The following is a 14,815-nucleotide window of genomic DNA, read 5'->3' on the forward strand; positions in this document are numbered from 1 at the left end:
GCACTTGTATAGTGCCTTTCAGAGTAAGGACTCCAAAGCGCTTTACACTCCAGTGTATCATTCATCCATTCACACACTGGTGGGGATGAGCTTCGATGTAGCCACAGCTGCCCTGGGGCGCACTGACAGAGGTGAGGCTGCCGAGAACTGGCGCTACCAGTCCCTCTGACCACCACCAGCAGGCAAGGTGGGTTAAGTGTCTCGCCCAAGGACACAACAGCACAATTCTCTGTCTGGAGCTGGGATCGAACCTGCAAACTTCCGATTACTGGACAACCCGCTTAACCTGTTGAGCTACTGCTGCTGAAGATTAAATACAAAAAGTGTTAAGAATCCAATTAGAATAATTTTTAAATGTTTAAACTCCATCCATCCATTTTCGGCCGCTTATCTGGGGTCGGGTTGCGGGAGGAGTAGCCTAAGCAGGGAGGCCCAGCCCAGACTTTCCTCTACCCAGCCACTAGGGGCACCTCCTCCAAGAGAATCCTAAAGCCAGGTGTACACTGTGCGACTTTTTCACTTTTTTGAGCCGATTTTCCAGTTGTGCGAGAATCCACGACATCGGGGCGAGTTTTGCGCCGAGCGGTCGTGTAGTGTACAGGGGGTTACGAGAGGCGATTAACACCACGTGACCAGCTGCCGATCAGCAGTCGTGAGCTCGCACGGACTTCTGGCATGTTTAATATTTTGCTCGTCCCTCGTGAGGGTATCGCACTGTTGAAGCGGCGCTGCGAGCAGCTGCGACCCAAAAAGTACCAGAACCACTCACGGCGCATGCGCAATCCTGCACCAACACTGCTCGCCCGCTATTTCACTAATAACACACGCTGTTCGTTTTTATGTCTACACGTTTTATTACTCACAAAGATTGTCAAGAAAGCGTGTTTGTCGTGTTCATGTCAAACTAAACTGATCACTAAACACAGATTTACTTTCTTTATTTCGTGTTCCTCATCCAACCCCCATTAATCCCTGTGTGTCCTCCTGCAGCACTCCCGAAGGACAACAGGCAAAACAAGACCAAAAAGTCTGACGTGTTGTGTAAAAACTGCTATTTTTAGCATATTTTTAGGTCCGACGTGTTGCTACCAGACGTACAGTGTGAGCAGTCAGGTCGCATCCCAGAACTGGGTCGTACAGTGTGAGCACATGACTCGTGAGATCTGCTCTGCAAGGAAGTCGTACATTTTGAGCTGAAGCTGAGTGCTACGAGTGAAAAAGTCGCACAGTGTACGCCCGGCTTAAGGTGTTCCCTGACCAGCTGAGAGACATATGGGCCATTCCCATCTGTACCTGGTCGGCCCTGCCCGGATAGCTCCAGTCGGCCCCAGTTGATTCCACTCATCCTTGCTTAGGTATGCAAGGAATGCAGTCAGAGACATTTTCAGCTTCTAGGTAATCAGCATGATAATGAATGATAATGAATTGAGCATGCCTTAAGCCCATGTGGGCTGATTCTACCCACCAATCAGAGGCTTGCTCTAATGGAAGGTGTGAAATTGCTGTCAGCAGTGGGTGTGTTGGCCCTGGTCAGACTGAAGCAGACCACCTCAGAAAGAGGGCTGAAAAACAGTCTTGTTGCACCCTGAAAAAAGGCAGGCCACCAAAGCCCTTTTCAGATAGACATCCTGGAACATTTGCGGACAATTCAAACCGGTTTTTAACCGGAACTGTGTTTTCAGACACACCACTTTTGTACCGGAACTTGTCCTTTCGGCTGCGTTCACACAGCAGGGAAAAGTTCCAGATGTCTGACGGCGGCGGGGGGTGGGGTGGGAATCGGACTTATGTTAAGAAGAAGAAGAAGAAGAAAACATCATTTCTATAGCGCCTCTCAAGATAAAAATCACGAGGCGCTTAAGCATAATTCTGCGCACACAAAGACGCATAAGAGACCTGGATGATGAAGCTCAGTGGTTAAAGGAATCACTGAAGCGGTGTGAAGCGCTCCGTCGCGCATCTAGGCAGTACCGTAGGAGGCGAGCTGCCGTGGTTCGCCGCATGCTACAGTAGCGAGCTATCTAGGTGCGCACAGCGTCCCCCCGTCCCCTCCTCCTCCCCCTCCCTCTTGTCCGTAACTTTACCTCACCAGTCTGAAGCAGCCACCCTGTCCGTAACAAGTCCGGACCTGTTACTAGGGGCTTTGTCCGGATAAATTCCGGAATACGTTATCCGGATGTTTGTATTCAGACAGAAAGGTCTTACGGACAGACTCCGGAACATTTCCGTTTTTCATGGCCTGTCTGAAGGGGGCTCAAGATATGTAAGCAAGCTATGCTATCCGAGCCGGGCCAACCAGGTACAGATGGGAATGGCCCATTAGTCCCTCCAGCATGTCCTGGGTCTTCCTTTAGGCCTCCTCCCGGTTGGACGTGCCCGTAAAACCTCACCAGGGAGGTGTCATGGAGGCATCCTAACTAGATGCCACCTCAACTGGCTCCTCTCGATGTGGAGGAGCACGCTAATGCACCACCTCATAGCTGCCAGCTGCTAAGAAAAAGGGGACATAACATGCCTCATCCAGTCATGTTCACCAAGCATCTGCAAGTCTAGCTGCAAGCCTGCCACGGAGCAGGTTTGTTCTCCAGTATGTGTTACCATGGTGATTGGGAGGGGTTTCAGGCTAGCCACTTTCATGGTATTGGAATGGGTATGTTAAACCTGGATTTTTAAAGAGCCTGGATTTTGGGATTAGATCGATGCATAGTATAACCCCCAGGTCACACCCAGGTGAGTTTATAATGATAAATATATGTGACAATCTGACCCATCAGCTTGTGTTTCTGCCAGAGGCATGGCACTAATAATCTCAGCGGTGGTATTATTATTATTATTATCATAAACCAACAAATGGTGGGCGTGGCCATTCCACGAGTAACCGAGAGCAGTCGCGCTAAAATAATCGTTAGGAAGGAATGAAAGGTTTGGATTTTTTTTTTTTTTTTTTTTTTTGCTGTTTCAAGTAAGTTATAAATGATGCAGTTAAAAAACACTTTTGCAAAGGCTTACATCACGTCACGGCCGCTCCGGTCATCAAAGGATCGTCGGCTAGCAGCGCCTACACCAAGCGTCAGGACAATCCAGACTCTTTTCATGTATCGCTCCACAGATGTGGAATGATCTACCAAGCACTACCAGAACTGGGGCGTACTTGTCGATTTTCAAGAAACCCCTGAAGATCCATCTCTTCAGAGAGCATCTTCTAAACTAGCACCCCCCAGCACTCGTCCCCCACTCTACTGCACACTCCATGCTCGCTTCCCTCTATGATTCATTATGCTCAAGGTTTCTTTTTACTTTGCTGACAGTTTCGTTCGTGGTTGCAAACATCCTCAGAGCTGACGCCGATGGTGGCGTCACTTCCTACTCCGTTTCTTCGTGGGCAGCAGAGGGCATTGTCGCCCTTTACACATTGGATCGTGCATGGGACTATATCATCGGAGAGGGGAGAAATGGAGTAGGAAGTGACGCCACCATCAGCGTCAGCTCTAAGGAAGTTTGCAGCTGCGAAAAAACTATCAGCAAGGTAAAAATAAACCTTTTCTGTGTTTTAAAAAAGAACCAACAATTCGTTTGGTTTATTGGTTTAAATACTAAAGTATTTATAATTTCCAGCCAATTTTCTGCTTTTATTTCAAGCATCGTTTTGCATTATTGTTTTATTACTATGTATAACACAGGGCTCATAATGGTTTTTATTTATCAACATTCAAAATAATTCTAATTTATTACACAGAGTGAAGCACAAAAACTTTAACAAAAGTGATTTGGTTTTATAACTTCCTGTCTTGAAACTTTCCTTGAAAGCACATGATATTAGTTATGAAGTAAGTGTGTGTGTGTGTGTGTGTGTGTGTGTGTGTGTGTGTGTGTGTGTGTGTGTGTGTGTGTGTGTGTGTGTGTGTGTGTGTGTGTGTGTGTGTGTGTGTGTCCATCCTGTTATTAACTACAGAACAACAGCAACAGTGTGTAGGTCAGTCAGCACCACTCAGTGCGTTTACATGCAGCCAGTAACCCTTTTAAAACCCGAATATTCACAATAACCCGGTTCCGCAGGTCCATGTAAACACCGCCAAAAACCCGGATATGCTCATAACCGGGTTTTTAAAAACCCGGTTACTACACCTGGGGTAACCCTTTTCTAACCCGAATGTTTGGTCGTGTAAACGCACACCGGGATATCCCCATCAAAGCGTGTGTTCTGCGCATGCTCTGTTCACAAGGAATCTTGGTCTTTTGAGTAGCGAGACGTCTTGTATGCGCCAGAACACCGGAAGTAAACAACAAGTTGGGAGCAACATGGCAAGTCGCGGTAAGAGCTGCTAGTGGGTCAATACCAGCAATAAAGTTCAAACAAACGCGGTCGCTATCTCTTCCGAACTGGGAAACATGTTGTTTTCACGGATACTGGAACAAGAAGAACCGGAAATGACGCATATTGCATCTGGACGTAGTCCATACGTCCTGACGCTACCCCAGCGTCCGCATTTAAATCGGGTTATGCAAGTTAGAGGTAACTCTTTCTATTTATGCTTGTAAACGGGTTATTCTGATCAACTCAGAAACCCGAATCCCGACCTTAATCCGATCATAACCCGGATATTGACTGCATGTAAACGTACTCAATGTGGAGGTCAGTCAGCACCAATGAACCCAATCAGATGCATAAAAGAGGAGCCAGATGAGGTCAAACAAGTTCAGAAGGAATAATAATTGTGGTTTTGGGTTTAAATCAGTTCTACAAGGCAAAATAAAATACATTTTTCATTTATTAATGAACAGAAATGTTGAGTGAACCAAACATGGCTTGTTTTGTCAACAGGATGAAAAAGGACCACGCTCTGCCCCACATGATAGATGAAAATGTATTTTTTTTTGTATTAGTTAGGAAAAGGTGGCATTGACCCACCTCATGTGACAGTAAAGCTAATTAGAAATCCAGACATTCCTCGCCAGGGTTTGTACAGCTTTGTCACCTTATTGAATTCAAGCACCCTTCAATGACTTTCAAAGTAAGTTTTCAATAATTCCCAGCACCCTACACTAGTGAGGATTTACACATGCTGGAAAAGAACATTTTGTGCTAAACTGTTTTGTTTTCTCACTTTTCTCACTTCCTTGTCTCATAAAAAGAAATATTTTGTGCTACAAAAAAATCTGTTAGTTTCAAGCACTTTACCCAAACTTCAAGCACTTTCTAGAAGTTCAAGCACCTAAGCAAACCGAGTCTTGTTTAAGAATTTTTCACCAAATATTCCAAAAGCTACAAGTAGATCAGAAAATCTTAGTCACATTTTATCCTTTAATCTTTTCCTTCTTGTGTGAATAATTTAGTTAACAATCTTATTTTTCACATTAACATCACGGCTAGAAACCAATCGTTTTCACACGTTTCTATTTCTTCAACTGCTCCGTCAGAGAATTTTCATGAAACAATAAATGATGTTCTTTTATCTCAGGCGGGTATTATGTCCCACAGCCTTCAGCTACAATCAATGCTCTTAAGAAAAAACAATCTGTCATAATCAGACCCTCACTGTCCAAACATTTGCTTTATGCTTACATGAAAATAAACACGCGTACATGTCTGCAGCACTGTGCAGATCTTTAAAATAAAACGTGATATATTAAACACTGTGCAGCAGGGTTAGCAGACCCAGAACAAAGCTGTGTCCTTGGGTTGTTTTAGGTGAAGCTGAGGGGCTGAGCGTCATGGAGGGTGTGTGATGGAACACAGGATGTCATTGGTGGAAACATTAATGAGGAACTTTCCAGCTCTGGGAGGTCACATCCAGCTCTGCCAAAAACACTATGTACCCACACGCAGCGCAAACCTAAATACCTGCCAGGGCACAAGGGGCCAAGATAAGATCCCCAGTACCCAAACACACACACACACACACACACACCCCTCTGATGTGAGGGTAAATAAAAACACGTGTTCCAGTCATAACACACACACAAGATCTAAATGTTTCTGCTCATTGGCTCCACTGATCTCACATTTCCTAGAATGTGACTTCCAAACCACATCAGAGAAAAAAAAGGTTCACTTTAGTCTTAGTTCCTGGTTTTCTTTTGTTTTAAAAATTTAGCAAATCAAACAATGACTCAAATATCCTTGAAGGATGCAACAAATGTTCTAAAACCTCTAAAGTGGTCTGAACAAGAGGCTACAGCTGTTTGTCTCACTCTTGCTTTTGTTATAAACACTCAAGCAAAATCCACCAAAAACATAAAAGTTATGAAAATATGCACCAGCTCATCCTTATTAGGAGAAACGACACTACAGATCGTCTAACAGTCAATAGTAAAGATCAATACTCAATATAATCAGCTCAGTTGAACGCACCATAGCTGGGTTCTTCATTTAGGTCATTAGAAATGAGAAAATGTTGGGGTTATAACATTTGCACAATCGTATTTGAAACATTTTATATGTGAAAATCTAACCCCACAGGTTAGCTTGTGTTTAATCTGAGCTGATCTCTGATCAAACAGCTAATTGTTGCTTTGAACACCAGTGTTTTACAAACTGCACCAACCGACATTACCTGTGTTACTTTGATGGGAAACAGTAGAATATTTACCGTACTCTTTTTGAAAATGAAAACAAAACCCTTGTGACCCATTAAAGCCTTAAATCCAGGTGGGAGGTATTTTTTTTAGACCTGACTAAAATCAAGTTAGTTTGATTATTATTTTCCATTTTCTTTTGTTTTAAAGCTCCTTAATAACACTTGGCAGTGTGCAGTAGATTCCACCAGTAGTTTGGACCATGCACAAGCATTCAGTGCCATTAATAACTTGTATCTGTTCTTGCACTGATGTGGGCCAACACTGTCACACTTTCACCTTGATGCTTCGCTGTAACGTCTCTGCTTTCACCGGAGCAGCCCTGCTGACGACCAGGCCGACTGCTACTGTGGCTCCATCAATACTGCTTTATTTATTCTCTTCGGTTTTTACTGTTTCTGTTTTGTTCTCGTTCATTTCAGATTCTTTTCTATGACGCAGACGAACACAAACGTTTCTTTTACCAGTGAGATAGGAGCAATGTGAGATCACAGGTCAGAGCGGTTTCACTTTACCGACCTAAGGGTTTCTTATTAGTTTGTCTGAGATCCAAACGGTGGTCGGATTCTACCGCAGAACCTAAATTTTAAGACTTTTGTGAGTTGTGTATTTTACCGTGATAGAGGTGAAAGTAAGGCAGATTCCTCCGAAGCCGTTCAGGGAGAGAGCTAAGAAGATGAGCGCGGACAGACCTGTGAAAACAAATGAAAAAAAACATCAAAATGCCATACTACTTTATTTATAGAGCGCTTTTAACACGGCATTACAACCGACCAAAGTGCTGCACTTTATAAAACAACACTGGCAGAAGTAGTCACATATATCATAAATGAAAATGAGAAATTAAAATCAAATATTGCATTTAAAGGAGGTGATTTAAGAATGCAAAGTTATTTGTTGGGATTATGCAACACTTAACCTGCAGTTTTTTAGGCATTTCAAAAGAATATTTTGGCTATTTTTAATTTTCTTGTATGTAAAAAATATAAATCATGACTTTTAGCCACTGAAAACATCCTAAATAGCATTTGTTTGGAGTTGAAACACTATTGGACTGATAAGCTAACAGATAGTCTGTGTACAGCTGGGACCATCTTACAAACACAAAGCTTCAGTCTTCTAAATTTCATAATGGCTTCAATGTTGATATACAGTATTAGCTGACAGTGCTGTTAATTTACCGTTACAAGTGATTTAGCTAACACTGAGACACTCCTGCTGGAATGGCCCGTTGATGTCACACTCATCATGTTAATATAACTATAGAATTCTATGTAATGCCAGCTTGAAGGTGAAACAAAGATTCATAAATTCTAATTTGTAAGACACACAGTGAAGTTCAGGTCTCGGCTGAACCCAGCCTACCTGTTAGCTTATCAGTCCAACTGAATGTAACCCTCCCACTGTCCTAATGGGTGTGACCCCGCGAGCAAAGTTGACCATTGAGCAGGATTGATGGTTAATCCATTGAGGTCCATGTGGCTGGGGTGAGGTAGTGCTCACTCCTCACCCCTGCCACAAGGACCCAAGGGATAAACCATCCATCCTACTCGATGGTCAACTTTCCTGGTGGGGTCACAACCATTAGGACAGTGGGAGGGGTAAAACCCTTAAGGACCGAGGCTGTTGATGAAGCTAAGTCCACTGCAGAAAATTTCACAAGTGAACAGAAAGATCTAGGTCATCACAGACAGGTGAGCAACATTTGTAGGGAGGTCAGCTGAATCAGATCATGCACACACACCAGGGTGGAGCTGGTCTGGGTGTGGACTTCACAGTGAATTAGTGCTACTACCGCTCACTCTCCAGGTCACAAAGACAACAGAACATAAACCTGTCTAATTAACATTAGCTCATAATAAAAGGTTACACAATAAGGTCATAGCGTGTTGCATCAATTGAGCTTTTGTATGAGCACAATGTGAAGCTGCAATAGGCAGAAAAACGATTTGACCGAGCAGAGAGCTCCAGCTGCTTCTTCTACACACAGTAAATCAAACGATAAAAAAAGCGCGTTTCAGTTTGGCTGAAGCTCATTTTATTAGGTTCCGTCTTTGGACTTTTAGCGTTTTTGCCAGACATTTGGGTCTATAAAATTAGGATTTCAAACCTAACAAAAACAGGTTTAATTTCATTTTCTGTTTTTTGTTGAATGTCCAAGTGGATAACCGATGTTTATGTGGGAGAATGCTGCTCCTCCAGACCAACTGGTCTGTGAACAGCCCATCAGACTCCAGCAATATTGATACCAATGTACGTGATGCTCTGTGTTAGGTTATGTGTCTGTGTTAGACTTACTGTGAGGATCGTAGGCAGACGCAGCCATGATCACACAGGACAGACCAAAGCATGAACTGCAACAGAAGAAGAAATGTACAAAGGGTGAAATTAAGAAACACGTGTAAAAACTCCAGCTGTGTGTGACTCATAATACCACAGAGTGAGTAATACTACAGAGTGAGTAATACTACAGAAGTTTAGAGTGAAAGCAGGAGGTGCTGAGAGCTGACTGAGCCCATTGGTCAATACGAGTTTCATTCATTGCAGATTTTACTGCCTCAGTGTTTTATCTGACAGACCATCTGATGTCTTATCGGCTCAAACAGTGTGTGTGTGTGTGTGTGTGTGTGTGTGTGTGTGTGTGCGTGCGTGCGTGCGTGTGTGTGTGTTGTAGTTGTGACTTTTTATAGCAACAATTAGCACGTTGCAAAGATTCAACTTCGGTAAACATGACTAAATGTTGCTTATAGGTGTACAAAAAGCTCATGTTTACATTTATTCAACCCCCAAAAAGTGCCCAGATAGACCAGCCATATTAATGCAACCACTTGATTCCCAATCTCTATATCCCACCAAGGTTTGCATCCATAAAGACCCAAAAAGTAATGGTTTCTGTACTCAACATTAGGTAAAGTTAAGGTGGTCATAATGTTATGGCTGTGTGGTTTAAGGTATGCTTCCCTGCAGTCTCTACATACCACCAGGTGCTCCACCTAGCCTCCTTAAGAGATCAAAAGCCATTTCAGGAATGCAGTCCCTCTGTGTGTGTGTGCTTTGCTAAAACCAGAATTGTCGCAGTAGAAGAAGAAAGGCAGAGCAGCTGAGGGCCTGAATGAATAAAACTGATTTCAATGAAATATTAACATTCATTCAACATATTTAGATATAAACTTGTGACCCATCACCTGCCAACCAGACGAATTGGACGGGGCCCAAACTTGTCCATCAGGATGCCGAGTGGCAGCGTCGTGGCGCTCAGCAGGAAGGTACCGATGGTGAACCCCAGGTTCAGCATCTCCTCTTGCTCTACACAGGGGAGCCACTCCTCCTCGATACCCATGGAGGCATTGCCCATGTGCACCACCACAGAGTTGTTTTCTAAGTGAACAAATTCAAACAGTCACCACACAGCTGCTGCACACAATCTGTTTCATCTCATGATGCTTTGCTGATTTCAGAGTCTTTACTTGAGCACAGGTGTGAGTAGAAGCCCTCCTTCTTCAGCATGATGAGGAGGGAGCCCCAACCCAGCAGCACAGCCGAACACAGCAAATTTTCAATAACTGCCGTCACCGCCATCCACCAGCGCCTCCTGTAGGCCTGAATGAGAGTGGGCGCCATGACTGCAGCTGCAAGAAAGCAAGAGAAGGTCGTCATTAGTAACACAAAGCAGGGCGTTAAAAAAGACTTTTCAGGAAGTGTTTTAACAAAAACTTCCCAAAAAGGGAAACAAACCATCTAGATTACTGCAACTCCTAATGAGCGTTTACCGTTTCCTTATGAAGCTTTCTGATGTCTCAGATTTATTTTGACTTTTTAAGAAACATCTGAACCAAGTTGGTCTTTTATGAGGTTTGTTCTACCAAAAGAACTTGATGAACTCTTACATATTTCCTCTCAGTTCACTAATTAACCCTCCACCCCCGTATAGGCTTTGTCCACAGTGACCATTCACTCTCGACATCAGCGATTGAAACAAAGTCAAGCTCATCAACCCTTTGCTTTGCCCTGGAAGTGAAAGCAGCAGGTAAACAGCTGATAATTCCATCTCTAAGCAGAGCAAATTCCTACTGAACGAGCCTGAGACTCCTGTCCTTTTACCTCATCTGGGAAACACCGGGTCAGGAGTGAAGTGGGCTTTAGGTAAACAGACCCACGTTCAAACAAAATAGCTAAACTAAAGTCTGTTCAGTCGTCACGACCACCTTAAAAACACAGGCACGGCGGGACAGGTCAACGGTCACTTTAACCCCACAGAACACACACCTGGATCCAAAAATAACCAGCTTTTCCCATTTTAACCTGAAAAAGTGTCAGGACCCCTAGCAGGAAACACTTCCTCCCAGTGGGGACATCTTCTAACCATGTGTGCGAGTGTGTGCATGTAGGACTGTAGAAAGTCTAACAGGACAGATTTGTCTCTGCATATGTCCATGAGGCATGTGTGTAATGAGATTACTCAAAGTCCAGTGAGCTACCTCTGTGCTGAAAAGAGAGTTTGAATGGAGGATTTCCTTGTAACTGACACCCCATTGTGAAGATCTGCAGCATTTGTGCACACCATGCGCACACGCGTGCACGCGCGCGCACACACACACACACACACACACACACACACACACACACTTACCCTGCCCTCAACACTGAGGCGACAGAGCGGCACGATGTTCATTCATTGAGTTGTATAACTCTACAAATGAGCTTGTTAATAAAGTCAGACAGTAAAGTGGAGTCTGGGGCAAAGAAAAGGCCTCAGCATGAAACTAATCATGAATGAAACTGGCTCTAAAAGGTTTACAGGATCGCACTGGTCTGCTGAAGTCCTGGAGACGTTCTCCAGCCACAAATAAAACAAACTGTTAGAGAACAAAACTTCTGAGGCTTAGAAAGTCAAAAAAACTAAATTTATAAAGTTACCACTAAATATGTAATCTAATTAGTTCTTTTTGTAGTTAGATTACTTTATAATCTGAGTAACTGATCTTCGGACTGCTTTTCCTGCATCAAAATATCGTCATTATTGTTTATATAGTCTTCACTAGTCTGTGGCTTCATTTCTGTTTGTTGATTATAACTTCAGCACATAACGAACCCTCCAAAACATCATGAGATGTTTAAATAACAGGTGACGGAGCGAGATTATAATAAACAAAAGACCTAGTTAAAACAAGCCACTGCAATACTAGTATGTAACATTTTAATGACAACATCCATTGGGTTAAACCCATATTCTCCTCCACACTTTCTGTATTTTGACACCTGGAACATATGAACTATGATTTATAGAAATCCAATCAGTTCTTTGGATATTAATAGTGCAATAACTACAGATGAGTGATGTTGTGCAGCCCTAAATGGTCACTATTATTAAATTTGGAGTCAGAACTATTTGCTGAGAGCAAAAGAGTTCATGCAAATCTAAAATGTGGTGTCAGCAAAATGATTTAGCCATGCTGCCATCGTCCTAATCGGTGCTGATTGTGTGTAGGCTTGACTCAAAATGTCTTCTAAAACTGGAGCATCAAGACTACGGCCATGAAAATTTAAACTCTTGTAAGAGTCGTAGGTATCACAAGAATTAGGTTGTGCTATCGGGTGTGTGTCTTTGTCCGCCCAGATCAGGTTAACACCGACGGACACACAAGTTAAACAAAACCAACCAGCCTTAGGTTTAACTGAGCAGGATGTCCACATGATGGTGTGATGATAAAGGAGGGTCAACACAACAAAGACCTGACAACAAGTAGAACAAGGAAGTAAAGGTGTGTTTAGTGTTGACAGGCAACTGTGAAGGCCGGTCACAGCCCTGTGGTGTGTGTGTGTGTGCGTGTGTGTGGCACATGAAGCCGATTGGAAGGGATACCATATAAGGAAACTGTTTCCTGAAATACCTGGAATGATGCAATGTTGCCACTGGTGCGGTCATGGAGGGTTTTGGCATTTAAACGGGATTGAATTTCAGGCCTACTGTGTTTACTGGTAGGTCCATAATAGATATAAACCTGTTTCCATTGTGTTTGTTTAAAAAAATAAAAGCTCAATCGTGATCATTTGACTGTTTCTGCTGCTGCTCACATCCAGAGCTGCCTCTTTTCTTCCCAGCTGGAAATATTGTTGACCTTGATCAGGAATGTTTATCATTCTCTGCGGGACACAAAGGACCGCATGACAAACTCTTTATCCTAACAAGTTTCCAAGAAAATAAACCTCACGCTCTGGACGCCTCTGTTCCCCGTGGATACCGCACAGCGCCACCCTCCGATGCTACCCGCTCGGGCCGGCTGGCAGCTGTTTCTCCCCGGGCATGACCTCAGCCAGGGTCTGGTTACCCGGCCCGTTCCAGTGCTACGTTTACGTGCTGCACAAAAATCCATACATTATCAGTTTAAAAAAATAGTAAAGGAAATCAGTCTTCTGTTTGATATCTACTGAATAGTTTGATTATTTAATCAAGCTGAGGCTAAATGCCAGGAAGGATACCAGCAGAGTGGATAAGTCATCATCACACAATCATGCTTTGAAACACTACCCCACCAATATTTACATAAAGCCTCCATTTATTTTACTGCTGTTGCTTTTAATCATTTAATTGGAGCCTCAGCTAACAACACAGCTCTACGTATGAAGTATTTTAAATAGATTATTGCTATTTTTTTAAGCTAGCTGCCAGAGCTAATGCGTGTTTTGTAGCTTTTCATGGCCAACCGTTACGATGGTTTTAAAATGAATCAACTATTGTTTTCTTTTTCCTGACATAAAAATGTTTATGTCTAATGAAACTGTGGTTGTGTTAATATAACTATCTCAGTTTGGAAAAAAATACAATTTAAAGTATCCCCCACATGCCACTAAAGTCCAATTTAAATGTGCGTTTGCTTCTGAAATGGTGAAAATTCTGACTCTACGGGATGCCACTGAAGGCGTCACAAAGTCATTATCTTGAGGAAACAAACGCCATCGCTCTTTAAACGGACATAACGTTAAAACTAGCTTTAGTTGTTAAACACATTGTGTTTTATATTAAATAAAGTCCAAACACGATCATACAAAGACTCGGGTTTGACTACTAAACAAAGGAATGAGGAAACAAATAGCATGGCAGTCACTCCGCCGCATTTATTCCCGCTCAGTTTAACTAAATCAATTTTTTCGATCCCGATAATCTAAACCCATCTTTAAACTTTTCCACACACGCCCTCCGATTTAAACAGTATCTTTAGATCGTTGAGTAAAAGTTGAGGACCCTCTTGTTTCATGCCACGTGTCTGTAAACCAGGCAAATGCCTCATCCAGGATGTTGTTACCATCAACTACACATACAAACAACAACCTAAATGTGTAATTAGGTAGAAACTTATTCACTTACTTCAGTTGAGGATCTTCTTTGGAAGGAAACTACTCCAGATAAACGTTTGAACTGAGTTTTGTGCCTAAATATAAATCTAACTTATCAGATTTCACGGGTTTTACGTTTTAAGTGAACGTTTGGATTTTGAAGCCACATAAACTGACCCGGTTTGCTGCTTTCAGGTTGGGGACTGTGGCAGCCTCCTATCAGCCACTTCTTAGCCCTCTCTGGCTTCATTAAAGCCTCCACCTCTCTCTCTTCTCCTATTTGACTTCCAGCTCCCTCCCTCCTCCAACAGCTTACAAATGGCTGAAGAGAAGTCACCACCCTACTGCCTCCACCCCCCACCCCCACCAACACAGCTGGTTAACGTACAGACGTTAGTTTTAGGTGACTTGACCTACAAGTTAAAGCAGTTTGGAGAAAGTAGATAAGAGACAGTTGAGATAATGGGTAGTCACTTTAGGGCTAATATCCACAATATATCCAGACTCTAAAATGTTGTATTTTAACCCTAAACTAGTGATGTAAATGTTCATCAACCCCTTTCATCCTAACTGCATACACGTTAAAGGGTTATTCCACCCAAAATCAAAATTTTATATGTTGACATATTTCCCAGAGTAATTGGGGGGGGGGGGGGGGGGGGGTTTCGACATTTTTAACCATCCCAGTCATTTTCCTGACCTGGCTGTACTCCTTTTGCTTTAACTTAGCATTAAACACAGTAAGTGAATGGATCCAACTAGCATTGTGAGTAAAAAAAAATCCTTAAAATCACTCAGTAGGGACTCAAATTCTGCTTGGTGACCGAAATAATCAGACTGAATGCAAGTGAAAATAATTGGTAACATTAAAGAATCATGGTCATCATTTTAGACTTGGGACTGG

At 42.9% G+C, this 14,815-nt stretch overlaps 1 protein-coding gene across 3 annotated transcripts in view; it reads right to left on the minus strand.

Annotated features, from left to right (window-relative positions):
• Positions 1-14,224, minus strand: part of slc43a1a (solute carrier family 43 member 1a) — a 29,304-nt gene extending 15,080 nt beyond the window's left edge. Inside the window, exons 1-5 of one of the 3 annotated variants that reach the window (XM_054739102.2) lie at positions 14,089-14,224; positions 10,044-10,205; positions 9,762-9,954; positions 8,875-8,930; positions 7,192-7,268 (exon numbers count right to left, since the gene is read on the minus strand). In XM_054739102.2, the coding sequence (XP_054595077.1) occupies positions 7,192-7,268; positions 8,875-8,930; positions 9,762-9,954; positions 10,044-10,205; positions 14,089-14,161 (561 nt within the window). In that variant the 5' untranslated portion in view covers positions 14,162-14,224. Of the gene's footprint in view, positions 1-7,191; positions 7,269-8,874; positions 8,931-9,761; positions 9,955-10,043; positions 10,206-12,788; positions 12,933-13,942 lie in introns of those variants that run through there. The other 2 variants (XM_015946082.3, XM_015946091.3) reach the window with 2 other exon arrangements.
• Between the last annotated feature and the right edge of the window lie 591 nt (positions 14,225-14,815).

The sequence above is a fragment of the Nothobranchius furzeri genome, chromosome 1, assembly GCF_043380555.1.
Source record: "Nothobranchius furzeri strain GRZ-AD chromosome 1, NfurGRZ-RIMD1, whole genome shotgun sequence".
NCBI classification, from domain to species: domain Eukaryota; kingdom Metazoa; phylum Chordata; class Actinopteri; order Cyprinodontiformes; family Nothobranchiidae; genus Nothobranchius; species Nothobranchius furzeri.